The sequence below is a fragment of the Numenius arquata genome, chromosome 2 (assembly GCF_964106895.1).
Source record: "Numenius arquata chromosome 2, bNumArq3.hap1.1, whole genome shotgun sequence".
In the NCBI taxonomy this organism is placed as follows: Eukaryota; Metazoa; Chordata; class Aves; order Charadriiformes; family Scolopacidae; genus Numenius; species Numenius arquata.
In genome coordinates this window covers 63,033,827-63,060,991 of record NC_133577.1, presented here as the reverse complement: position 1 = coordinate 63,060,991, position 27,165 = coordinate 63,033,827, and the positions used below count along the sequence as shown (strand labels likewise).

General features: G+C 39.7%; 1 protein-coding gene across 1 annotated transcript in view; it reads right to left on the bottom strand.

The window, feature by feature from the left end:
* The window catches only part of EPS8 (EGFR pathway substrate 8, signaling adaptor), a 103,384-nt gene that overhangs the window by 44,952 nt on the left and 31,267 nt on the right, over nucleotides 1-27,165 (bottom strand). The window contains exons 2-3 of the mRNA XM_074161838.1: nucleotides 9,535-9,625; nucleotides 8,389-8,462 (exon numbers count right to left, since the gene is read on the bottom strand). Coding sequence (XP_074017939.1) covers nucleotides 8,389-8,462; nucleotides 9,535-9,596 — 136 coding nt within the window. The 5' untranslated portion in view covers nucleotides 9,597-9,625. The remainder of the gene's footprint in view (nucleotides 1-8,388; nucleotides 8,463-9,534; nucleotides 9,626-27,165) is intronic.

Below are 27,165 nucleotides of genomic sequence, written 5' to 3'. Positions count from 1 at the left end.
TAGAATAGAATAATGTCAGTTGGAATGGACCTATGATGATCATCTAGTCCAACTGCCTGCCCGCTTCAGCGCTGACCAAAAGTTGAAGCATGTTATTAAAGGCATTGTCCAAATTTTCATGCGGTTTTGGATGAGCTACGAAGTATCCTATAGAAGCTGTGAATGTTGTCAACATTGCTATAGAGGAGCTGGAGGTAGATACTACGGGTAACTGCTCCATCCTGAAATTATTCACCCTTCAAGATACGTCTAATAAGTACCCTAGCATCAGGCAAAATTCTTCTGTTGCTTCTGGAAGGGTTTTTCCTCAACCTTTGTTTTTTCAACCCTTCTACAACTCAATAGTTAGAAAATGGGTCTTCTTTCCCATACAGGGTCAACCCAGCTTCTAATCACCCAGGCTCCTTGAGAAATGGTCTTCTTGGCTGCCTGGTATAAACTGCACTGAAGAAAGAATGAGTAAAGTCCCCCCAAAGACAATATGCACATAACATAAAGAAAAATAAAAAAAAAAAGAAAAAGAGACTGGCATCCAGAACACATTCCCTTTCCCACGGTTTTTGCCAGTAGCTCAAATCTTGGCCTCTGCTTTCTCCTACTGCCTGGCTCATGTCCCAGATTCTACCTACAAACCTTGTCCTCAGAAAGGAGGACACACTCTTTTCTGCACCCCCTTCTGCTAATGTGCTCCACTGCCTTGAACTTCCAGCAAAATTGATATAAACCTGCAAACCTGTTCTGTATCCTTCTCTATCTGGATGACACAAGAATCTGCCGCTTAGAATCATAGAATGGTTAGAGTTGGAAGGGACCTTAAAGATCATCGAGTTCCAACTCCCCTGCCAGGGGCAGGGACACCTCCCACTAGAGCAGGTTGCTCAAAGTCCCATCCAGCCTGGCCTTGGACACCTCCAGGGATGCGGCATCCACAGCTTCTCTGGGCAACCTGTTCCAGTGCTTCACCACCCTCACAGTAAAGAATTTCATTCTAGTATCTAATCTAAATCTTCCCTCTTTCAATTTAAAACCATTACCCCTCATCCTATCGCTCCACTCCCTGATAAACGGTCCTTCCCCATCTTTTCTGTAGGCCCCCTTCAGGTACTGGAAGGCTGCTATAAGGTCTCCCCAGAGCCTTCTCTTCTTCAGGCTGAACAGCCCCAACTCTCTCAGCCTGTCTTCATAGGGGAGGTGCTCCAGCCCCCCGATCATTTTTGCGGCCCTCCTCTGGACCCGTTCCAACACGTCCATGTCCTTCCTGTGTTGAGGACTCCAAAGCTGGACACAGTACTCCAGGTGGGGTCTCATGAGAGCAGAGTAGGGGGGCAGAATCAAACAACTTCCTACAACACTTCCACGTTTCCACTGCTACATCAGATATATCCTAGCACAATTCTCACAGTCTTTTTCATCCATATACAGCTGCTTACTTTTCTTCTTTTCCTACAGAGTTGTCCATTGTCGTTCTTCTCGAAATGCAGCTTCCATCTCCTCAACTCTTTCACATATCAAAGTGGCTGATTATTATTCATCAATATTAATCTGACTCCTTTTACAGAAACACTGAAAATGTTTTTTGACTTATTACATATCTTCAAATGCAAGTAACTATTGAAAATGAGCAACAGAATTTGCTGACATGCTGGACGTACTGGGCCTGGTTGGAATGGAGTTAATTTTCTTCACAGCAGCCTGTATGGTGCTGTGTTATGGATTTGTGACCAAAACAGTGTTGATAACATCAGGATGTTTTAGCTATTACTGAACATTGTCAAGGCCTTCTCTATTTCTCAGTCTGCCACACCATTGAATAGGCTGGGGGTGCACGAGAGGTTGGGAGGGGACACAGCTGGGACAGCTGACCCCAACTGACCAAAGGGATATTCCATACTGTATAAAGTAATGCTCAGCAATAAAACCAGCGGGTAGTCTTTCCAAAGTAGCTCTTGCTCAGAGACTGTCTGGGCATTGGTCTGCTTGTGGGAGGTGGTGAGTGACTACCTTGTGTTACTTGGGGCTTTTTTCAGGTTTTTTCCCTCCCCCCTCTTTCCTTCACCTATTAAGCTGTCTTTACCTTGATCCAATTCTCTCCCCTGTCCCACTGCAGGAGGAGACATGGGGAATGAGCAAGCAACTGGGTAGGTCCTTAGTTGCTGGCTGGGGTCAACCCCCAACACTGAAGAAAAAATGATGTTTTGTACGCCCCATTTCACTCTCCTAATCAGTCTCAGCCTCTCATGGGTCCTTTCATGCATGAAGAGAGTTATTGAAGCTAAAGCGAAATTCTGCATCAGAGACTTTCAGATAGGACGTATAAAACTATCAAAACTATTGAGTTTTTTCTATTTACTCTACTTACTGCAGCTCTTATATCCAACATGTGACATACAGTGCTGCCTTAACGCTGCAGTTAGCTCAAACCCTGCTGATATGCTGCACACAATTTACCTGAAGTATTTTCCCTCTGATAAAGGAAAAAAAATAAAAATAAAAAAGGATCATGACAGAAGACACTTGAAATTAAATTCTTAATCACAATCTATAGCAAATGCAACCCAGAGGAATTTGAGCAAACTAAAATCTCTCACAAGGCAAGGGCAATAAACTTAGAAGCAGCACAGCATTTCACTTATAGGTCCTGACTGTAAGATCTACTAGCTACTAAACCTTTCAAAGGAACAGAAACATTGATCCACAGAAACTAATACTCTTCCCTCTGTGTCATGGGGAGAAATGCTACTGCTGTTCATGTCTTTGTGAACTTAATGAATTCGCCAGTCATCAGGAATGGACCGTGTTCCTGGTTTCAAAAAGACAGTAAAACGGTACTGATTTCATACCAATTTTGGAAGCAGTCAAAACACCAAAAAACCAAAAAATGACCCCTTGATCAAAGACTTTTAGCCAAGCCAAGAATACACTAGGCAGTACATGACACAGACAAACAGGACTTGAGATAGCCATCGCTCATTCTCTTCCTTGCCCTCCCTGTGCTAAAAACTGTGCTCTCCCCATTTATTTCTGTGAAGGAAAGGTAACTATTCCACAATTCCAGACAGAAACAGCAGTATGGCCCAAGATCCCTTGAGGCAGAGCTGTGAACAGAACCTGACACAGGTATAAGTTAGAGTCCTGTCTCACCCATTTTCCAACTGGAAGATGGTGCAGCAATATGGCAAATTAGAAAGTTGCTTAATAAACTCCATTGTAGCCTGGCTCTGCGCCACCATTCAGAAGACCACACAGAGAAACGTATCGCAGCAACAGAAATCCAATTCTTTATCTAGGTAGGGAAAATTCTTACCAAAAGCAAAAGACCTCAGTCTAGGACTAAACAGATTGCATGAATCATGGGTGGTGCTGGTTAGGTCTATGATACTTTTAAGCACAACAAATTTTCAGTTCCTAAAAGCCTAGAACAGAAATGAGGAATCTCGATGCCTAGACTTCTACTGATGTCTTACAAGTAACTGCATAGGCCAAGTGTAATAAATGTTATCGGTGTTATGGCTATGACAGCACAAAGAAGGACAACAATGGATCCCACCTTCTGTGCAACAGCCAAATTGGATAATGTCTGTACAGTCCACAAAGAGACAAAGCTCTCAAATCTGATGGCAATCCATATGGAGATGGATTAAGAGTCTCCCTCACAAGCTGTCCTAAGAATCCTGAGTGACAGTATAAATTATCACCACGCATCATCAAGCAGGAAAGCCCAATACTTAGTTTACTACTGTATATTTATGGTTTGCATTGGACTGATTGCTGACACCCCTTTAAGATTGTATTGCAGCAGCTGGAAAAACTCAACTTGAGACTGAGAGGAAAGTGCACGAGACGTGACCTACACATCCGGGGAGAAAGGTCAAAACTTGAGTTCAAAACTAATCTCATTAAGAGAGGAGCAAACACTATCACTTTCAGAGATTTGTGCTACAAGCTTCTCCCTGGTGACTATGCGGAACTAGCTATCAGAGAAAGTGTATTGTTTAGAAGTCAACTGTTAGTTTAATTCGTTCAAGTATTAAATAACGCAAACATGTTACATGGATGGCTTCTTTTAATGGGCTCTACCTAATCTGCTTGTGATTTCCTGGAATTTATTACACGACAGTTTTTGCTCTGAATGAGGTATTTGAGCGATGCAAAAATACACATGCCATTTCGCATCTAATCACAGCCATGAGAGTATAAACACAACGTATAAAACACCTAGCCTTTTCTGATGCAGCGTGAAGACAATTTTAGTAACATCTTTCAGTTCTGTGCCGTATAATAATCTAACAACGTGGAGCGAACCACTAGCTCACTACTCCTGGGGAATGGGGCTGCTCCACACTGTGTCACTCGCTGGCAAACCCCCAGCACAGCCCTGGCTATTGGCGCCGACCGACGCCGCACGTCTCCCCGCAAGCAGAGCTGCAGAAGACAGATGGAGAAGCCAATGTTAGAACAAGAGATGACAGTACGAGCCAAAACCCACTTCTGATGGAGAGATCAGGAAGTAAATGATGAAAAAACCCCGTAAGAATGTGCAGAGGGCATCTTCCTTCCCAGTAAAGCCAGAGATTTATTATGCAAATAGAAAACAGTTCATTTCAGGAAGGAAATGAGTGAAAACAAAGGGAATACTTGACACAGGAAAAAAAGGCAGTTACAAGGAAGTTTTTGCTATCAGATAACCACATCAGAGATAGCGATGGCTCCAGTCTAATTTTTAACTGAATTGTCTGTAGCACCAGTAAAAGGCCAGCCTCCTTTCCCACTGGCACTGTGGCCAACCTTCTGCCTGATGAACAAAGGACTGAACAATCACCTATCGCCTCAGCACTCAGACTCAAGACATAAACTTCATGCCATGACATATATGTGTGTGTGTATATATATATACACACATTATTATTATTATTATTAATAATAATATTTTTTTATCGTCTTTGCTGGGCTTGGAAGAAACTGAGTTCAAGATCAAGTGGTCGCTTAGGAGCTCAGGTACCATCTTCACTTGTTGATACCCATGGATAGGTGCTTTAGTCCAAATGACACTCAAAAGTCTTCCAAGAAAAGGAAGTTTGTCATGGACAAAGTTTGCTGCTAACGTTACATTGTCTTATTTTATCAAAACAAAAAAAAGCATGGTCTAATTTCACTGTTACAGTAGAATTATATGTATATTTTCCAATGTATTATAAGTGAACCTATCTAATACATGAACTTTATGTATTTACATAAATAAAATATGTACATTTAATATACATGTACATAATATAAAATATAAAAAGAAAGCTAGGACACCTCCAATCTGCCTTATAAGCTTTCAGTCTCATGGATCTCAAATAAAACACTTTAGTTATTAATTATAAATAAAATATTTTATAATTAGCACTTTTAACACATTTTAACAATCCCAGTATCACTCAACTGCTTCCCACCTGCCTTGGGACAGCATGCATAAAAATGCCTAATGTCACAAAGGAGGAAAAGACACATGAGGATGCAGCAGAATGGTAATATGATTGATAAAATTAAAAAAATATAATTGCTCTGAATTTGAGAAAGGTTTTAAGTGTTTTCCTTGTTTTCCTCAATTCATAGATTTGGTGATACTTGCAGCCTAGTTCTTTATGCATACAAAACAGAGCAGAAGCAGTAAAATGTGCAAACTCCTCTCTGAAAGCTGTGCCAATATATCTTTACTTGCAGCTCCAGGATAATTGAGTCTTCTACTTCATTCAGTTCCTGGCAACTGCAACTACAGTTTTGTGATGTATCTAGCAGCAATGGAAGTGAACCAAGACCAACAATTCATTCTGCAGGAACCACCATGCAGCAGTTTTATGGTAAGCATTTTCAATTAGTACCTGAATTCAATTAAGTATTTTAGAAGTAAAAAGCTGTTTACTTTATATACTGTATATAATACATACCTCAAATTTACACACTTGTCCCCATATTCTACTTACATATGACTACTATCACATTTGATATGAAAAATCTCAGAGAGGGATTACTTTAAAAACCCACAAAGATTAAAGGACATGGTTAAGACACTTACTGATACTGCCATTGTTCAAACAATGTACTCTTGAAAAATAATGATAGAAAATTAAAAAGAAAAGTGCAACGCTGTCATAACACCTCATAAAGAAATAATCTGCTAAGAGTTTTTCGCAATGTCTCTTGCTGGTTTCTTTTATCACTTACTATTTCTGTCAACACGTGCAATCAGTTTGTTGAGTGAACCCATGCAGGATGGAGGAATCAGTTTAAAATGATCACTTGAGAATTTTCCTCAGTTGCAGTTCCTGCCTGTAATACTATGTCAAGTGACTGACTTTTGTAGCATACTGCTAAAAAAGATAAATTTAAACTTATAATGATTCACATGCAACACAATTTTTAAATGACAAACCTTTCAAATGGTTTCCACTTCTGTCTTTTGCTGGTTTTTCTAGAAATGGACCTTCACACTACTCTAGCACAGTGCCTTCACCCACTTTTTCAGAAGACACAAAGCTAGGAGACCTCAGATCTCCCTTTGTGGGCTTTTAGCTTCATGAATTTGCAAGCAGTTTGAAAGCCAACAAGGCAACCAATAGATTAAATTCTTCTCGTGTGCTTCCAGGCAAGTAATTAAATTTGAGGCCTGGAGGGTATCCTTCCAAGGGCAAACTTAATGCTGCTCTAATCACGGAATCATGGAATTGTCAGAGTTGGAAGGGACCTCTAGAGATCATCTAGTCCAACTCCCCTGCTAAAGCAGGATTGCCCAGAGCATATTACTCTGGACTGCATCAAGGCAGGTCTCAAAAATCTCCAGAGAAGGGGACTCCACAACCTCCCTGGGCAGCCTGTTCCAGGGCTCTGGCACCCTCACCCTAAAGAAGTTTCGCCTCATATTTAAATGGAACTTCCCATGTTCCAGCTGGTGCCTGTTGCCCCTCGTCCTATCACTGGGAACCACTGAAAAGAGTCCAGCTCTATCATCCTTCAACCGACCCTTTAGGTACTTGTAAACATAGATAAGGTCTCCCCTCAGCCTTCTCTTCTCCAGGCTAAAGAGTCCCAGCTCTCTCAGCCTTTCCTCATAAGGGAGATGTTCCAATCCCTTAATCATCTTAGTTGCCCTACGCTGGACTCTCTCCAGTAGTTCCCTGTCTCTCTTGAACTGGGGAGCCCAGAACTGGATGCAGTATTCCAGTTGTGGCCTCACCAGTGCAGAGTAGAGGGGGAGAATGACCTCCCCTGACCTACTGGCCACACTCTTCCCTATGCAGCTCAGGATTCCATTGGCCCTCTTGGCAACAAGGGCACATTGCTGGCTCAAAGCAATGCCACAAAGCATCCTGTCATCACTCGCCTAACCCCCGAGGTCACTCCCAGCCATCACCCCACCAAAATAGGAGAGAGAAAAGACTAGTTATTAGGAAAGTTTCAGTTATTAGCTACTGCTCTTTGAGCTTTCCAGTTTGCTAACGTGCAGAAGAGGTGGTAGATGCAATGAGCGAGAGCAGGTTGAGGTGCAAGGTGTCCTGCACAGGACTGGGTTCTCACTGCAAACCTCGTTCTTCCCGTCTCATCAGTTGTACTGAGTTTCAAAAGAGGATTTAACAACAGGCATGGATTTATAGAGCAGAACATCTCTCAGCCTCATTGCTGCTTGTATTTCCATTACCGGCACAACTATCAGCAGGATGTATTCACAGCGGAGGTGGATGACCAGGAAACGCTGCAATTTGGCTGGCAAGGAACATGACTACATTCTGCCTCCACAGTGATTTGGCTATGGGCTAGAGAGTGGAGTACACAGCCAAGACAAATACTAGCATTTGTAGTTGGTAAGTGCAACAACATTTAGGCATTTGCAAGTAACATCACATTTGACAGTCACAAAGCCTATTGAAAATAGCAGGCCAAACAGGACTCCAAGTCTGTTACATCAAATCTAATTTCCATTAAATCCTTCTGTCAAACATGAATAATATTGTAAATTCCTTTTCTGCTAGCAGGGAATAAAGCTGGGGAAACGGGGAGAGACACAGATCATGAATCAAACCTATAGCACAGCTAGACCCCCAAATGCCTTCTCCCTGGTACATACCTTAGCTATAGGATCACTCTTAGTTTTGTGATAAATGCATTATACATTGCTGCCTTAAAAATTAGCAGGTGGGAGTTCTCTGCTTAGTAACCATGAAAACGTTTTCTAGCTAGCTTAGTTTTAACAGGAATCACATTGCTCTTTAATTTTGTTGATATACACACCCATGTGTATGTACATACATTTTCAGATTTATATGCATAAAATACTTCCACCATGACATCACAATCAATATTTAAACAACAATTTTAACATAAAAGTTTAGAGACTTTATGCCACCTTACCATAAAGAGCTTTTGCGCTTGTTTTTGAATTCTGGTCCCTCTCTGCCTGAGCAAACGTTGGGGAACCATAGCCACTGGAAGAAAACATTTCTAGTTAACTTCTGTATAGATGTATTTGCCACACAGAAACAGGCACTGAAAAAACCCCTCCCTTTATGTAGGACTACACAAACATACAACATTACTAACAGAGGTAACAATACTGGATATTTGTTCTGCACCATGAATACAATGAAGAGTGTTTCACTTAGGCTTCTTCTGAGCTCTTTTTTGTTGCACTAATACAGCATCATGCACAATGGCGGTATGATATACATATAGATACTACCATAATTTAAGTAATCAAAATCACTTAATAATAACAGTAGTAATAATAATGATGACTATGCCAAAGACTTGGTAGGATTTGGGGTCTTTTCCTGCATACACAAGTGTTAATTGTTTTTAACAATTTTAACTGCTTTTCATAAAAGACTGAAAAGGACTATCATTGCCTACAACAAATGAAAAGGCAATCCAACTTCCTTCTAGTATAACAACATGAATGAGTCATAAACAAACTCACTTTAAAGGGACAATAACATGAGAAGCAGATGACAGCCCAGATCCCCTGCTCCGTACAGGAATACATGTTCTTTGGCACCAGATTAGGTCAATTCTCATTAGGGCTGCGAATGAGCCTAATGCCATGCTTCTGATACAGGAAGCATCCTCTTATCTCAGGCAAGGTAACACTTTCAGGTAACAACTGCTCAGTTCTCTTTACTGGGAAACAGTATTTTCTCACAGATGGAAAGGTCAGCCTCATCTTTTATGCATAAAAATGCATTCACTCAGAGCTAACCTTAAAACATCTCAGGTATACGAAGACATCTCCAAGTAATATAATAAATATGTTATAGCTACTGCAATTTATTTTTCTGTTCCAGATGATTCTATTCAGTAAAACAGCTTTACTCTTATGCTAATTTACAAATCAGTCAGATGGTTACGTGGTTTGGAATCTGCACATTCCTTGACAGAAACTGCCTTTGTATTACTCCAGTGGGATCTAATAATTATAGCTCCATCTGAAATGAAAGAGTAAAGGAGAAAATACAACACTATTTTTATTCCATAAAGAGAAAATCAAAGGCATAACCTTACTTCATTTGTGGAAAATAGCTTCCGTATCCACCAGGAGGGGTGTTTGATATATGTCCATTCATTCTTACCGTCACTTACTGAGGGAAATGATCTGGGAAAAGAAACAACAGCATATGAATTGAATTGACCTCTTAAAAGATGAAGGCTTAATACAGATGTAATGCAAACCTAATGAGAAAATTATAGTTGAAATGGGAAAGGAATTGCATCAACAAGCTCAGTTGTTATTATTTGCATTGCGGTGATGCCTTAAAGACCCGTTATGGAACTTCTGCCAGTTGCAATTTGATAGTTATTGCTTCAAATAATTTATAATTTAGTGAATAAAGCTATTATTATTGATACAATGGTCTTCAGGAATAGCTTTAGAAATAAAAGGCTGACTAAACAAAGAACAACATCTACTGCAGAAGTGAACAAGATGTTCCAAATGGCAACTTTAATAGTTCAGCACCCTTGATTTAAACCCTGAGTTCATTCCTTTCAAATGAAACTTCTGAAATGACCTTTTGATACATAATCTATGAAACTTATCAGCCAAATTGTTAGAAAGATGCATTACCAAAACAAAACACAATTGTTAGCGCTAAAGGAAACTTGGTTAGCTATTTTGGGACTAAAAAAAAAAAGTTTGGCATGCCAAATAAAACCTCTCGTATAACAGCAATATGAAAAAGCTCTGATGAAACAGTGAAATAAAAACAGAAATAATGCTTTCTCCATTGAAGTTAAAATTGAGTCTAGAAAGTGACTTTCATAAACCTGTAAACAATTAACAGATCTCTATTCAAATTTACCATGGGTAAATATTCTTTCATTTACACATACATCAATAATATATGTTTGAATATTTCACCACCTCTCAGTCATTAAATAGAAATAAGATTTTTTTTTAACTCCGCAAAATAGTCGAAAGTACATCAGATAAAATTTGTACCTAACAAAAGCTCCGTTTCTAAATTAAGCACAACCTACTTGGTTGCACTAGAGCCACCTTACAGCCCGCTTATCTTCTGCATCACTAAGTCAACTTACTGCCTCACTTTAACAGTTCTCTCCTGGTTTTATAAAGAGGCAGCAGCTGACTGACCTACAGTACAGACTGTATTTTGTATCTACTTATGTTCTGCTACTTTCCTCCTTCAGGCAAAATCAAAATCAAAATCAAATTCTGTTCTCAGCTCTGAAGTCTTCTGTCAGTCCAAGAGATGTACGAGCTGCTTCTGGTCTTCTGTACTGAGAAGAGAGTCATTTTTATACTTTCTGAGGACCACCTGACATCCCCTAACTGAGATGCAGTTAGCAAAGCCAACTAGAACCGAGCTGTACTGATTATGTGCCAAACGCAATCACAGGGAAGTGTGGCATTGCCTTCAGTAAGCACATACTTAGCAATTTTGCTTAGTATCTCTTTAAAAATAAAAAAAATTCTTTTAAATCTTTGATTGCTCCTTGCAAAACAACTTTACTGACATACCTATATTTTACTTCCATTTCTCCTGTACATCCCCACAAAGATATCATGTACTCAACTTGGTAGCCTGTTTGGCTGCTCTAAGCCACTTTTTTACAGAGTGCAGTACTTAGCAGCTGTCTCCAATAAATTACTATCCATGCTGAGTGCTGCTCAATTCATTAGCAATTACAGCCTTTGGGAAGCATCCTGAAATTGTCCCATGACTTGAAAGGATAAAAATACTCATTTTCTCAGCGGAATTTGCCAGGTCACTGTGCACTCCTTGTTCCGTTTCAGCGACCGCATGGACCAGAGCTACTCAGAGCGCTCTTCTGCAGCTCGTGCTGCCATTAAACTCTTCAACACTTCCTATCGGCTATTAATTATCATCTGCAACCATTGCTCTATTTGCTACCCTGCCTAACAATTTATCCTGTGATTGGCTTCCTAAGAGTGACCAGATACAAAAAACTTTCACTAATTACCACCATTGCTTTTCAATATCCCCAACGTCCTCTACTTTCCATACACACATTATTTAAGATACCACTTATTTAATAATTCTACTTGCCATACCCTTTTATAATTTGTGATCCTTTTCATTGCCTTATTTATTACAAATTCCACAAATACCTGCTTTAAAGTGAGACCTGGAAAAAAACTTGGTTTTAGACCCTCTCAAAATGATTTCACTCCTCTGACACCTTAATCTGAGAAGTACTTGGGTTGCTACTTGTACTCCACTTAATTTTATGAAAGTGGTGAAACAGATCTTTTAAGTAGAAGGAATGTAATATATTAGACCTTAAAGCTTCAGTCTTTGAAGTTAGCATAACACAGCGAGTTTTAAAGCAGCAACGAAGCTGAACAGCAGATTTTCACATTAGGGGAAGAAAACGTGTCTCATGACTAAATACTTGCCCACTGTAAGACATAACACTCAGAGTAAATATAAAAAGCTTTAAAATTACATTTTAAATCAAGTGATAGTGAAAATCTGAAGTCAGAACTTTTGATTGTCCTTCAAAAATAAAAAAAAAAAAAAAGCAAGCAGCTTGTTCTGCCAAGTTAAGCACAGAAGTTTTAGTGAGTTTTAGCTGATATGCAAACAAAACTAACAAAACTTGCTATTTGGTAGTTCAGTAAAGCCAACATTATTTCCTGTCCCTCATGCAACTTTCCACTGTGAAAAAGAAATCAAAAGGTTCTGAAATGCCAAGACAACTACTTTCATAGAACAATTTCAAGAGGCTATGCAATGTTTCTATTGCTTGGTTCAAGAAAGCTCCCAAATATGAATACAAACAAACCCTTTACAGTCATTATTTCTAATCAGACCTCAATATTTATAACAGCATCAAAAAGCCCCCCCTTAATTCCCCAAAATTATCAGGCAATTTCATCTCTTTCAGCCTAAATGTTTCTGAAAAAAAAAGTTTTAGGAAAACACTTGAAATTTTTTTTAAGTGGATGATGGAGAGAAGGGAAAAAACACAAAAGGATAACACAGTGTGCAGTGCTTCACTTATTATTTATTCACTTGTACAGCTTGCTTTGCTGTATTTCTCATTCCAAATGCTCTTTCTTCTCTTACAACCAGTCCCGTAGCAAAAGTCAACCCGTGCACGCTGCGAAGCCATTGTCATCCAGGAGTCTATTAATAGACTCCACTTCCTCTTTAATCTTCCCTTTCACCTCAGCCTAGCAGTTCACAGCAACATACGCTGGTGTCCTAGACTTTAAGATAAACATCCGTCAAAATTAACTGTATGATCCCTCTTTAAGTAGGCTTGAAGTATCAACAGTTTACTTGTGAATATGCCCAAGCACGGTCATGTCTTTCTCAGGCTCCTGCAAAGAAACCATGCCTACTCTGAACAAGAAATATTTAAAACCAGGAAAACTAAATAAGAATTTAAGAAGAAAAGAATAATAAGATATTAAATATTAAGATATTTACCTTTAAATATATTAAAAACATATTATTAAAACAGTAAGAATATGGTTATAAATATGAAACTCCTAAAAACAAGTAAGTTTTAAATTCTCTTCCCACAGTATCAGAAACTGAACAAAAAGAAATCCACCTAGGACTTCACTGCTGCCTTCAGCTTTATTTTTGAAGGGACTCCCGCATATTGCTAATAAGCAGCAATATAAATGGCAAGAGTCCAGCCTTTATAACAGACAAACTATTTCTGAGACAGATATACTTTGGTTCTTTAGTAATCAACAATTACAGGTGGTCTATTGCCAAATATGGGGACTATTACATCTATATACAACATGATTACTTTGGTCATAAATAGTCATTTTTTAAAAATGCCCAAATGCTAAAATACTCTTCGCCTTCTCCACCTTGTAGCACGGCAGCCTAATGAAAGCAATACAATCTCTGCGCAACAAGCTGACACATCAACAATTCACATGCTTTGCCATTTAATTTCCTAGTAGGAGTCTGAAGGTAACAAAATCCCTCAATTTATTTTTAAAAAAAATCCCTTGTCTAGAATGGCAGAGCTATGTCATTAAAGAAAATGAGCTATTCCAGAGACTGGTGCTTGTTTCCACTCATCCTGAATCAATTGGTCCCACCCCAACGACAGATCACAATATCAGATGGAAAAAAAAAAAAAGAAAAAAAAGAGAGAAACGGCTTAATGGCGTAGATATTTTAGAAATGATGGAGGGGGAAGGGTTAAGGAGAGGAGGATGTAGGGGAAGGAAAAGGAAAGCCAAGAAGGGCTGGAACAATAATTATCTACAGATTAAGAAAATGTTATTAGAAACAACTTATTGTTATCCCATGCCCCAAAAAAACCCCAAGAATTCTTCCCCAGCTAGATAGCAGGCACAGGCTCTAACTCCAGCCTAAACAAAAACAAAGAACTTTTATAAGGTAACATTTATCTGTAGCAGATCTGACATTGTAGCAATGTCAGAAAAAGACATGCTTTCTCCACCCTTTCCCTTTTTAAAATATTATGGAACAACAAAATCAACAAAAAAATCAGATGAATCCATGCTACACTGTAACTCACTATGCATTCAACAAAAATGCCTCTTATTGCTATTCCACAGCATTCAGTACTGCTGTCCTACAGAATGTAGAAAAACTATTTAACTTGCTGCATGACTTACTATTTTTCATTTGTTTCTTCTTGAACCTCCCCCTGTTCACCTCCACACACCTTCCTTCAAAGCTGCATTACTCACTTATGCTAGATTTTTGAATGGTTATTACTTTAAATACCCTTGGTTCTCCACGCTGAAGCAGTTTCTTTAGTTATTCCTTATGTTCTTGTATTTTGGCATCTTGTTCTCTTGTGTCTACTTCGCTGCTCTGACCCTACACTCTCCAATTCGTATCTTCGCTCCAGCCACAGATTTTACAAATGGGAAACTCCTCACAGAAGTGCATCCCACGGAGTCAGATGAAATGTTGCCGCTGCCCTCTGCTTCGGGACTTGCTTCAGACAACAACCAAGAGCAAACAAGAGTTCTGCTGGCCCTTCAACCTCTTGCCTCGAGATAAACACCACGATGCACATGCATGCGTAAGTAAGCATTCCTTCGGCAATGATCACTGGGGATTTTCCATCCTTGGTACATTGACATCAGAATGTCTCTGAGACAAACTGCTACCGCTTGGGCTGGCAGCAGCTTTGTAGTCTCATGTTTTCCGTATTCTATAGAGGGGATTGAAGCATCCAAAGCCTGGTCAGAAAGATGACAGCAAAACCACATAGAAAAACGAAAGCTAGACCTTATAAGTGATGTAGTTTTAAGACAAAACATTTGGACTTCATTCACCACCGCTCTGGCTGTTCCCCTTGCTTCTTTCAAGACACTCTATTCATGATGGAGGGCTGAACCTTTCTGAGAAAGGAATAGGTAGTCCAGTATACACTCCCCTATCCAAGTGTCAGGACTTCAAGCAAAGATGTTAAGTACAATAGCCACACTAAAATAATTTTGAAAATGCTGTTACTTTCAGGTCTTCTCTGGATTCACAGCAATTGTCCAGCATGGCCATTAGCATTAATTACACTGCATCTCAGTTTATACAAATCTGCATTGGGTTGCATCCTGTGTTTAGATTTTAGTGCATCCTCAAATAACTCTTCTGGTGGATGAAACATTAGCTAAATGAGGTTCCTGCTGAAGAAACCTGGGGTTGGAGAGGAAAGGACTGGACTTGTTCCCCTCTCCCCCCCTGATCTTCACTTCTTATAGAAAACTAAACTGAAAACCAGAATATTGTTTGTCTAATGGGGGGCAGAGGGGTAGGAGCATTTCAAGAAACTAATGATTGTGACAGATGAATGAATAGCGCTCTGGACAGGTGGAAGACAACACCGCACAACAGGGGACACATCACTGCCCAGGAGGAGGGATTTTTAAGTGTACTCACCTTCAGTCAACACTGCTTTTCCAATTTCAAAAAAATGTTTTGATTTTCATTTACACTTTCTAAAATCTAATATTTTTCCTCAGTCCTTCAGTACACAGAGTAAGCTAAATTCATCAGGGATATCCCTTTCAGCAGAAGGGATAGGATAAATTTATTTTAAAAATTTGATAACATAATTATCAATCAAAGCAGGAGACTCCATAGGTTAATGCAAGACCAGTCTTCAGACCAAGAACTGTTAGCTAAAAGAGAAGTTTTCTCTTGGCAAAACCAATAAGATAAAAAGTGCCCTTCAAATCTTCTTTTTTCTATGATATTTTCCAGTGATTTACTGTTAAGGAAATATCCTAACAATACAATTAAGAAAGGTATCTTTCGTTTTGAGAAAGGGAAGAAATATGAAGACCGATGGGAGGAACTGAATGGATAAACTTCAGATAGATCCTGTTCATAGATTTAGTTCTTTTTATGGCCACACTAACAAAGAACCAGCTCGAAAACAGGTTCCTATTCTGGCATGGCAACCTATTTTCATTCATGTTGCTCAGGTCTGGGCCATGATTTATAATTAACTGTATTGAAAGAAAATAAAACAGCTTTACCGATACAAAAGCTTCAAAGACTTGAAATCCCTATTTTAACAGAGGAACGTTAATAAATATACCAGCACTAAAGCCACTGCTCACCGCTATTTTTAATTAGAGAATTAACCACCTCATCTAAAGCAGGATGACTATTAATAATCAAGATCAGGATAATTATGCAGACCTCGCAGAAAGTATCACCACAGCTGAAAAACCAGTATCTTGTATAAAAGAAAAAAAGAAAGGAAAAAAGACCAAACCAAAAACCCCAAACAAAAAAAGCCCTCCACACATACAGAATAACAGACTAAAGAGGAAGGTCCCTATGGCATGTGAAGGAATTTGTGGAAGGAGGTAGAAAAGGGGGATTATAATGTACCATATAAATCAGCATCTCTGATTTCAGTCCTGAGGAAGAGCCCAGGTGCCTGGAAAGTGTCTACTTTAGTTTTTCCCCCCAAGTACAGTAGTGAGCTAGCAAACGATATTATTTTTACTCACAAATCCTAATCCTAACATGGTTACAACAGTACACTCAAAATCTCTACCTGGAGAGAGATGTACAAAAAAACCAACCACCAAAACAAAACCAAAACTGACTTGGAACCACTGACTAGTGAATACAGCTGACCTAGCACAGACACCACGGTTTTATTTCTCTTCTTCAGACTCTAATTTTTTTCATTATTTCCTTTTATTCCTTGTTACATCATACTTCAAATAAGATCATTAGATTTCAAAAGAGGGCACTCCAGACACTGATTTGAAAGTCAGCTTACAGTGCAAAACCAACAAGCCACCAATTTGACTGTAGAAACAAGAACTTATAAACAATATTATAATACTAGTGTGCATGTTTAGATGGACCAGAGAAAACTCACCAAAAAACAGTGTGCAAAACATGCTTCTTTCCAGATTCCATATGAGCATGCTTCCCCCCGCCTTGAAGACACCATATATCAAAAAGATCATGAAATTTGGGACATACTTTTCCCTTTCACATTGAAAACAGGCTGTGAGTGTAGCTGATGAAATATTTCTGCACAGTTTCCGGTACTGAAGTGCTTGTGAAAATGTTAAGAAATTATAAAATTTACTGTAGTGGTACCATAAGTCTATAAAAGTTAACAAGACAATGTCTTTGGGTGTTGTCTGTTGGTTTAAATAAAGTTTTCCTCTCTGTCTGGCCAAAAAATGAGTGAACTCCCAACATAGTTAAAATACTGCTTGCTGCTGAAAGTTGACCAAATGAAACTGGTTTGACCACCTATCCACATCTACTTGCAAGCTTAATAGCTGTGTCATGACACACTGTCATTATTAAAATTGGCGTGGTAGAGTCCATAACAAAAGCTGAAATGAAACTATATAATGACATACTCCAATCAGATCATTAAAAGTAACATAGGGGAGGAAGAAAAAGGACAGGAACACTCATCAATGCCTTTCTAATTTAGTTTAATAGAACTGTGGCAAGATCTAATTCTTGTTTTCACAAATTTGCTTTCTTCAGTTTTGGTGAAGTTGCCATATAAGCTTTTATCCTGTAGGCCTTGTAGCCAGCCACTGACACTGCAGTTATTGTGTTCTCAGACATGGCAACAGATGACTCCTGCTGCAAGGCTTTCTTACTGCTCCCTACTTAAACTTTCACTCCAGCCTTTTTTATTTTTTTTTAAATACACAGAATAAATCAGGACAAAGGCTCATTTCCATTGAAATCCATCAGCTAATTACTTAGAAAAAACAATTTCTAGGTTAGTAGCACATTACAGTCTTGAATTAAACAAGACAAAAAACATTGAGCGGGAGCAACATCCACTGGTTTCCCAATTATCTTAAACACTCAGGCTCCATACTATTGTGGACCACCCTTTGATGATATGGACCCAGCGTCATTTAGGAAACCTTGATCTCTTCCACCAATAAAGTGCTCCAAATGCCAATTCACACAAGCCTGAATAGCCTCAAACTTTACTACAGGAAGGGATCATACTCGACATCTTACTGTAAGATTTACATTTTCCATAAGGCACAAGAATTAAAAAAAAAAAAAAAAGCCAGTTTCCATACAGATCAGTGAAAAAGAGAAGGCTGTGTTTAATGGAAGTGAACAAATATCTAAGATTTAAATTTATTGATCAGACCACAGCAAATTAGCAATGCTGAGCTGAAAGGTAAGCTCACAGTTGAGCTCAATAGCAAAACTAAAACTTTTCTTTTAAAACTTAAAAAATGAGCAGATGCTATTCTAATAATGCTGATTAACTCTTCAAACTTACATATTAAGAAAGGCCTAAATCATACAACATGCAAACAGGGCAACAAATGAAGCTTCACAAGGCTGCTATGCAAAAGCTCATGTCTTTAGGTAACACGATTTAGGTAACAAACACCAACATCACAAGTTTTTAGGATTAAACAAGATTTTCATGTTAGAAAAGTTAGTAGTGTCTTCATACTCTCAGAAGTAATTTAAAATATTCCCATAGTCTTTCTCAGTGTACTTGAAACATCACGTGTACATGAAAGTATTAAATTAACATGTGATACCTGGAAAGTATTTGAATTAATTCCAGATCTAGTCAGCATGTCTCCTAAAAGGGACCGGGTTTTCACTTGTGACACACATATGAAGAAGAAGTAGAATTTGTCCTCAAACCTATGTTATTATGAAGCTGTAGTGTACAGCAGCAACAAGGCCAACATCTGAGTCAAACCTCTCCCCCCTACCTCTGCGCAGAGGTTTGACTCTGAAGCTGGTTTATAGACACTAGCAACAATAAATTGTATGTTATCTTTAAAACTTACCCTGTGTTACAGGAATCCTATTTCTTTCAAACTCAGGGGCCTAAGAAAATTACTTTGTCCTTAATCCCTATGGGAAAATTCTGCTCCTGAAAGCTGGTAGCTGAGTTCCCTCCAGTCACTCAATTGACCGCTCTCTCTTGTATTTTTCATTAATAGCAGGAGACATCGTGAGAAGGGGCCTAGATACACAGTGTCCGCGTACTAAGGTAACAACAAAAACAAAACCACACAGGCTCTGAAAATAAGGCAGAAGAGAGAAAAGTCAGAAGAAAACAAAATTAATTTTTAAAGAAAACTGGAGAACAAGTTGCACTATAAGTTATTTTAAGACCTATCACCAGCTTTCACTGACTTTTACAAACCCTGTTCAGTTTTCCTCTCTATGAAAGAAAGAACCTTTATCCCCACCACTCAGGGGTGCTAGTGAACCAGTTGAGATATTCTATTTCATACTATCAAAAATACAATTATTTTGTTGTCACTGGAAAATATGCACTGGAAAAAAAAAAAGAAAAGAAAAAAGTTTTTCCAAGGGAGCATTACTTTTTCTTTTTTCACTTCTACTTGAAATACGTCCTTCACACCAATCAGGTAATCTAAAATAATTTCCCACCCCACAGCAGAGTGGAGTAACGTAGAGATATGAAGAGCCATGTGACCTGTTCTCTTTTACAGAATTGTGAAGTCAAATGGCCAGTCCCTCTATATCATACAGCATTTCCCTGATGTTTTGCCTTCTGAACCATGAATTTGAAACAATAAACTTCAAGGACAACTTCCCCTCACCTAGGGTTAAAAACAGGAATATGACTGCGCAGTAAGATGCATGACCTTGAACGCAGCCTACACAGTTCTCAGCACTTTCAGACATGCAATAACTCACTTGCATCCAAACATCAGCAGGAGATGCTTGTTTGGGTCACCAAAAATCTTGAGCATCAATTTTTGTTTGCATTAATGCATACATAACCCAAAGAGACTATATTGCAATTCAGCAAGTAAACGAAATACACTTAAACATCTAAGCATAACTGAACAGTCCACATTGGGGCTACAATTATTTAGCACGAAGCAGTTCAAGTGTAAAAGAACTTACTGAACTGAGGTCACAGCTGAATGAAGTCACACCGGGCCACAGTATTAACAGTGCACTTCCGTAACTCGGCATTTGTTTCGTGGAAGAAAATAGATTGAACAATAACAGAATCCACAATTTGTGGGGAGGAAAATTAATTCAAACTTTTGGCATTCATGTCTCTGATTTTCTAGTTTCAAGTATTTATGCTTCTCTGTACAGATACAATTTTCTCCTCCATTAATCTGGGCCAAGCCCTTCCTCTACATGCATTACAATAATGAAAGCATATATTCAACTAATATCAAATTTTTGAGGTTGAGGTTTTTTTTAAATTACCTAATCAAATGCAGAAACGTGATTTTTTTTTCAAAATCAATTAAAAAATTCACATTTCCAAAAGCAGTCTCTCAACTGTATTCCCAGGCTTGGCAAGTTACAGGCTTGACTTTCAGAAGTAAATGTTCATGCTTTTAAAAATTTCAATACCCTTATAACACATACTAGGTTTCCAGCAAAATCCAGTGATTAAAGATGACAAAATTAGAAATCTTTATAAGAGAAAAACTATAATTAGTGCAAAATGTTTTTGGCTCGATTTCCTCTAATTATGGAGTTTGAATTTTCACAGATCAGAAGAAAATTTTGTCAGGGATTTCTCATTTCTGGTTACCAAGCCAAATTTAACAAGCTATCACTAAAAGGGGATTCTGAAATATTGCAACCAGGTATTTTATTGCAATTTGCTCATTCATCGAATTGAAAACATTTTGCTGAGGCATTTCCATTGTCAATTTTTCTTTTTATACGGATGTCAGATAGGTTCCCAATGGAAACCTCAGTCTGGGACAGGAGCCCAACATACCCTGGTCCCAGGAAACCTCAAAGGAGCTCTATTTTTTGGAAAGTTCCCACAGGTTTTGAAGGAAGCTAACTTTCGAAAATCTTCCAGAGTATGGATTTACTGTTCTCCACTCAGTTCTTCTATTAGAAATAAGAGTGTGTGAAATAAGTGTGGGTGGGAAGGTGGAGGAGAGAAAGGGAAGGAGCTAAAAAACCCATACATGGTACTACTTTTGGATCTTTTCCTACTTGGAGGGTTGATGGACGAGGTTGGGGAAATCTGAGGGCACCATTCATTCCCATGCACCTCTAGAATTGTTCTAGACTTGATTCTAGTGATCTTAACATGACATAAGAAATACCCACCTAAAATCTTTTGTAAAAGATATGGTTACCCTCCTATAGAGCTAAGAAAGAACGAAATAATCTCTCTACCTTTTGAGATGGGTCACTACTTTATGGGGATCTTGCATAAATGATAGTCATTAGAGATATTATAGATTGGTTGGCGTTTTCTTTGTTGTCTTTTTCCCCCCAGAAGAGCGTATTTGGACCACTCTGTGTATCTTTGGTACTTCTAATACGTAATACTAAACAGAACTGTCAAACTTCACAGGCTGTTTGACCTTCCATAGCAATGGTACTACCACAAAGCGAGTTACACCTTCAATTGGAATAAGGATTACCCATGGAAATAGTCCTTAAAGCAATGAATGTTATCTTAAGAACTATTTTCCATAAGGCCCTTATCCTCCTGGTTATACCCATGTGGCTAGAAAACATGTAGAGCCCTGCAAGAGATGCTAGAGAGAAGGCATAGACAGAAAAATTTTGAAGGACAAAGGCCTTTTAAAATAGGGCTTTCGCCCACATTGTACGCAACTAAGAAATCGTATTTATTATAAAACTTCACCATCTCCTCACCAATGATTAAATTTTGTTTATAGAGCTCTGAGTTGCCTACACTGTTTTACATTTTCTATTTGAAGAGACTGAGAAGGATAATTTTTCCTTTTCCAGAAGGCACACTAGATAAACTTTAAACTCATACCCAGTTTCAAAGGAAAAACATTTGTCCTACACAAAGCCTCCATTCAGAGTCCTTGTTTTTACTACAGTAAGAAAAATATCTGTGCCCTAGATAATTTGTTCATATATGCCAATAAAAGCATGTTGGATTAGAGCCAGCGCTTCTAGCAAGCACCCAAAGACTTCTGAAATTCTATGAAAAGCAGAACTCTTTTTTTTCTGTACTTAGCCTTTTCTATTTGCCATTCCCAGTTCTTATTTACTTCTTTCCATTACATTTGTCTTTCTATTACTGTGAGAAGCAACTAAAAGAGGAAAATAAGACTAAAGAATAAAAGCAGAGCTTTTAAAGAAGCTTTTATGAAAAAAAGCTTTCAGATATCTTTACACAAAGTTTAAAATGTTAAGCACATACCCTTTTGAACTCTACTCTCATTAAAAATTATAAAAGAGACTAAAATATATTCATGTTTTAGAAGTATAAAGAATTAAGAAACATACTGACATAGATACTTAGGTACCTATGCTTTCATGCAGGACTCTGATCAAGATGCTTGCTGCTTAACCTAGGGAGGTCTGTGGCAGAGCCAGGGTATAAAAGAACCTGGAGAAAACTCTTGGGAAGTTATTCAGATCACAGAAGGATTTACCATGCATATGTGCTTCCCCCAAACCCAATGTTTTTCTAAACAGTTTCCCAAACAATCACAGAAAATGGGGCTGAAAAGGAAAGAAGTCATCTCCAATCCTTAAGGCAGGAAGCAACTGTGCCAAAGTACTTCCCAAAAGGTAGTACTTCCCAACCTCTTCCCTGGGCCACTAATGAGAGAGGCTAAAAACCAAGCCTGGGGAAACCCAGGGGCTCATTAGCCTTACTCCAAAAAAGTTTTTCTCAATAAATAATCTAAATCCTTGTTGCAATTTTAACTCACTAACTCACTTGATACTGCTTCTATCCACAGCATACCTAAGAAATAAATTAGTTTCTTAACTTTAGAAAAAGCAAAAAAAAGATAACAACAACAAGAACCGAATCAGTGTTAAAATGGACTTATAAAAATATCCTGTTCCTCAGTCTTGTTTGATAAAGAATAGTTGGTTTACTGCTACCTCCTCTCTCTTTTATAATTTATCACTCATATCAACACTGCAATAGGCCTACAAGGATATCATCTCATATGTATCATCTTGAATGTTTTTCTAGCTAAGCAATCCAAAGTAAGCAGACGTCAACTTCTATTTTCCCATGGGAGCCCACAAGGCAAATTTCAGGGGCAACAATATTACAGTTACTTCATCTATATATTATCTTTCATTATCTCAGTGTTTTTCTAAACCATATCCCTTTGCTTCTTCAACTTTGTATAACCTCTTCTTTTTCCTCATATTGTTTAATTCAGCCTTGTGCTTTTTTCCTCCTTTTCCTTTTCTCGTGCACATCTACACCAGTCTTTCTGAAACAGAGTAATTAAAGAAAAAATAATCCAACTGCAGCCTCAAAATTAGTTCCTGATGTTGTCGAAAGCCTGTAAGACAGGGACTCAGCTTGCCATCCATATTGTGACTCTCCTTCATCCTCTGTCTGATTGGGTTGGATAACCACTGAGATAATTAACACTGGCAGTTGTAAACACTGTCTTTCTCAATGGAGGTGGCAAAAGTATTAGAGGTAGGTTTTTTGTGAATGGATGTGGTCATTTATGTTTCCCATCTATTGCATCAAGCTTTCTGAAAACTCACAGTCATTCACAGACAGATTTAGGTGAAAAGGTAAAAGCAATTACTGCTCTAATTCCCTGTGCCCTCTTTCTGCCTTTACAGGGATGCAAAAATGTGACATAAAAATCTTAACTTCTCTCTGGAAGCCAGAGTTTGAAATCCAGTGCAGAAGAGTGAGCTGCAACTTGCAGGGGTTGAGGTTATGGCCCAAATAAGATTTAGCACAGGGATAAGGCAGTTTACAGGGACAGCAGGAAGGTTATCAGATGTCCCATCTTTGTCCATCTACAAGCAGATTAGATAGCCCCCAGGCTACCCACACGTGGGTCACATTCTAAAAATTTTCGCCACAAACCAAGGAGGTAGCTCTTAAGAGACTCCCTATCCCAAACTGATACTTGGCAAAAAAAAGCCTGATGAACAGGGGCCTGCTTTCATGCTCCTCAGCCATTTTCTTATGCTCTGAGAAACACACCTAAACAGCTTTTTAAATCTTCTGTTCTCTCCAGACTTGCCTTTACCCCAGCACCAGCTAGCCATACGTTGCTTCGCTGATGTGCTAACCCAGTTCGATGGCGAAGAGAGGCCACACCACCACGGGAAACCCCCACAGAGCGTCGTCAGCAGTGCAGAGCGGTGAAGATTTTGCATCAGAGGCACCATGTCTCCTGCTGCTGCAGTCTGCAGCTGGACACTGTCCGCCAGACAGCAGCAGCGCCTGGCGCTACTGGATCTCCTCCAGCCTGGTCTGAAACACCACGTTTTATCCCTGTTTCCACAAGCATGTCAGAGCAGCCTACTGCTGGAGTCAGATGAGCCTCCCTGGTCATCCACCCCACGGCAAAATGGCCACGGGGGCTTTAGCTGCTCAGGCACAGCGAGGCCTTGGGGTGAGGGCAGACCTTCAGTCACACCTCGAGCTGGTATTTCAGCAGCGACGGGCCTGGTATGGCGCTCAGCACGCTGTTCAGGCCTACGAAGCTGTTTTTGCAAACACCCAAACAACAGCTAGTGATGGTCCATAAAAAAACCTCTCCCCCGGGCCCAAGGCAGAGCTGCCCCACCACCCAGCACCACATCTGATCTCCCTCGCTATGGCTGCAAGAGCCGGGGCTTTCCTGCAGCCGCCCTGGCATGATCCTGATTCCGCAACCCCCGGAGCCATCTTCTCCAGAAACAACCCTGCGGGCCACCCACCTCACCCACCCCGGGCGATGTCACGGCTGTTTCCCTCGTCAACGAAGCCGTTAATTGGGAATGGAGAGGTCACCGAATCATTCGCTGCCCATGCATAACAAGGTCAATACTCCTAGCCAAAGGCGTCAGCACAATTAATATCTAGCCAAGCCGACTACCTTGGTGCCCTTTGTTGAAGGGAAAACAGCATGGCTGGAGTCCAGAGCACTGAAGGTGACATTTAGGCAAAATACATATCCAAAAAAATTTGCTTCCTTTGCCGTTATTCAGCTTTGTGACTCAGCTCTTCTGAGTACATGTAAATCTCAGCCATTGCCAGCGTCTCCAGTGATGTTAACAGCAGATACACATACCCATTTTCTCTAAATGAAGTTAGAAAAATGGAATGAGATCGCTGCTCTAATCAGATCGGGGAGGTCAAAAATTACAGAAATTAGAAAGGGAGAAGGACATTGGATTCATCCTTTTTCCTGCTGCAAGACAGTTCTCCTGGGCACGAGCTTCCCACTTTTCCTGCTGGAGCAGCACCTCTTGAAAATCTTACCCCTAAAGGAAAAAAAAAATGCAGATATGACACAAAAGAGTCCTTCTGCCAGCAGAAATGGGGTGCTGAGAGCACAACTGTGCTGCCCTTTCCCTCCTGCCCACGCACCCCTGCTACGCTTGCTCCTGTCACCCAGGAGTTTCTCTTGTACCTTAGGTACCTCTTGTACCTTGGTTTGGATTCTCACACCTGGCTAAAGGAAAGGTACACCGGGTTTCAGCTGACAACCTTGAGACTCGCTAAAACCCATGCTCATTTGGAGAAAATACTCAGAACTTATTATCCAGGGATGGGGAGAAAGCTTACTCTCTTAGAATTAAATAAGGGCACTTGCAGCCAATATCAAAACCCCTTACAGTTTCTGAAAGATTGAGCCCTGGTTCCCCCATCTTCCTCATTGCCTCTTTTCCCAGTGAAGAGCATGTATAGCTCAGTTTAGAAAAAGTCCCCAGAATATTTGTATGCTTCTGCAAGGAACATATTAGAAAATCATAGATTTTGGGGAGGAGGGAATCCATTATTCTACAAACCAGGAAATCCCAACAGATGTCCTAACATCTTTTCCTGCTGCCCAGATCGACTGGAGAGCGCCGGGGGCTCCTGTGTAGTTGCCTCCTGCCAAGTTTTAGTATTGCTTAGCAGATGGCTGCTTCTCACCATGCACAGGGCTTTCCCCTCTCCGGCACTGGATGGTTGCATGTCAGATGGAAGCAGAGGCATCCATTTCCCAGGCTTCGCAACCAGCTCCTTTCACACCTGCACCATCAGCAGGGTGGCCCCTCTCTCTTCCTCAAGGCTTGGTATAATCTGGAAGCTCAAAAAATGCTAAATATCCACTGCCCTTTCAATCATGAGCAGAACGGGCATGACAGCCCTAACGTACGTGATCGGACGGCTCTGGCACATGACGAGAAGCACAAAGCATGCTGGTCACACAAAACCAGGGGCAACGATGGCTCTCCTTCAAAATTTCGGGCATATGCTGCACAGTGTTCTCATTCCCAGTAATGAAGACTAACACATTTACCGCGGCAGATGACACTTGCTTTGAATGGTTAACAAGTCTTTAACCACTGTAAATTGTCCTTTGTACATAAGATAGTAAAGGGGCTCTAACGAGGGAAAAAATCATGCTCCCTTTGACTTGCTCTCAAAATGGAAATATGTAAAGTGTGATGTCATGTAATTTGCACTTCCCTAATATTAGGCTGATCTTATCTAATGTTCCTCTCCTCCTCATGTTTTAGTGCACTCCAAGGGGATATTATCCAAGAGGAAAATACACATGATGCAGAAAACTAGCCACATACAATATAAAAACTAATGCCAAACTGACCACAAATGCTTTTCCAGAGCTGATTTCCAAAACTGTCCAAGCAGAGGCAAGGAATGGAAGAAATCTCTCACTCCTGACTCACACCATTGGCCTGAACACGGGGTGGCTCGTTACTCAGAAATGGCATTTGGACGCCCCCCTCCCCAGGAGCATAGTGCTGCAGCGTGGGGGAGGAAGCATCCACAGCTCCAGATCTGTGGAAGAGAAAAGACTGCACAAAACTTGAGGAATTTGGGATATATTTCAAGCCGTAAAAGCAACAAAGGAAACTAAGCAGCATAATGACTTTTTTGTGTATTTTTGAATTATCTAGAGAGAACTATATCTCTACAATATAATATATTTTGCCTACCGTCCACATTGCACGGAGTTTGAGTCAGCTGTGTTGCTCTCTCCCAAGCCTACAGGGGCTTCCACTTTGTTTTTTATTCTTTTTTTTTAAATCCCTGTTAAATTTTTTTAATCCCTGTCTTGTTGCACAAAGAAAAAGACCCTTGACATGGGATTGCTAATTCAAGAAATATTTGGAGTAACTGTTCAATACTTAAATTTAAATTACAAAAGCAGAAAGAAGAAGTCCACAGAGCCACCAAAATTCTTGGAAAGACTGTTAGGAAATGGAA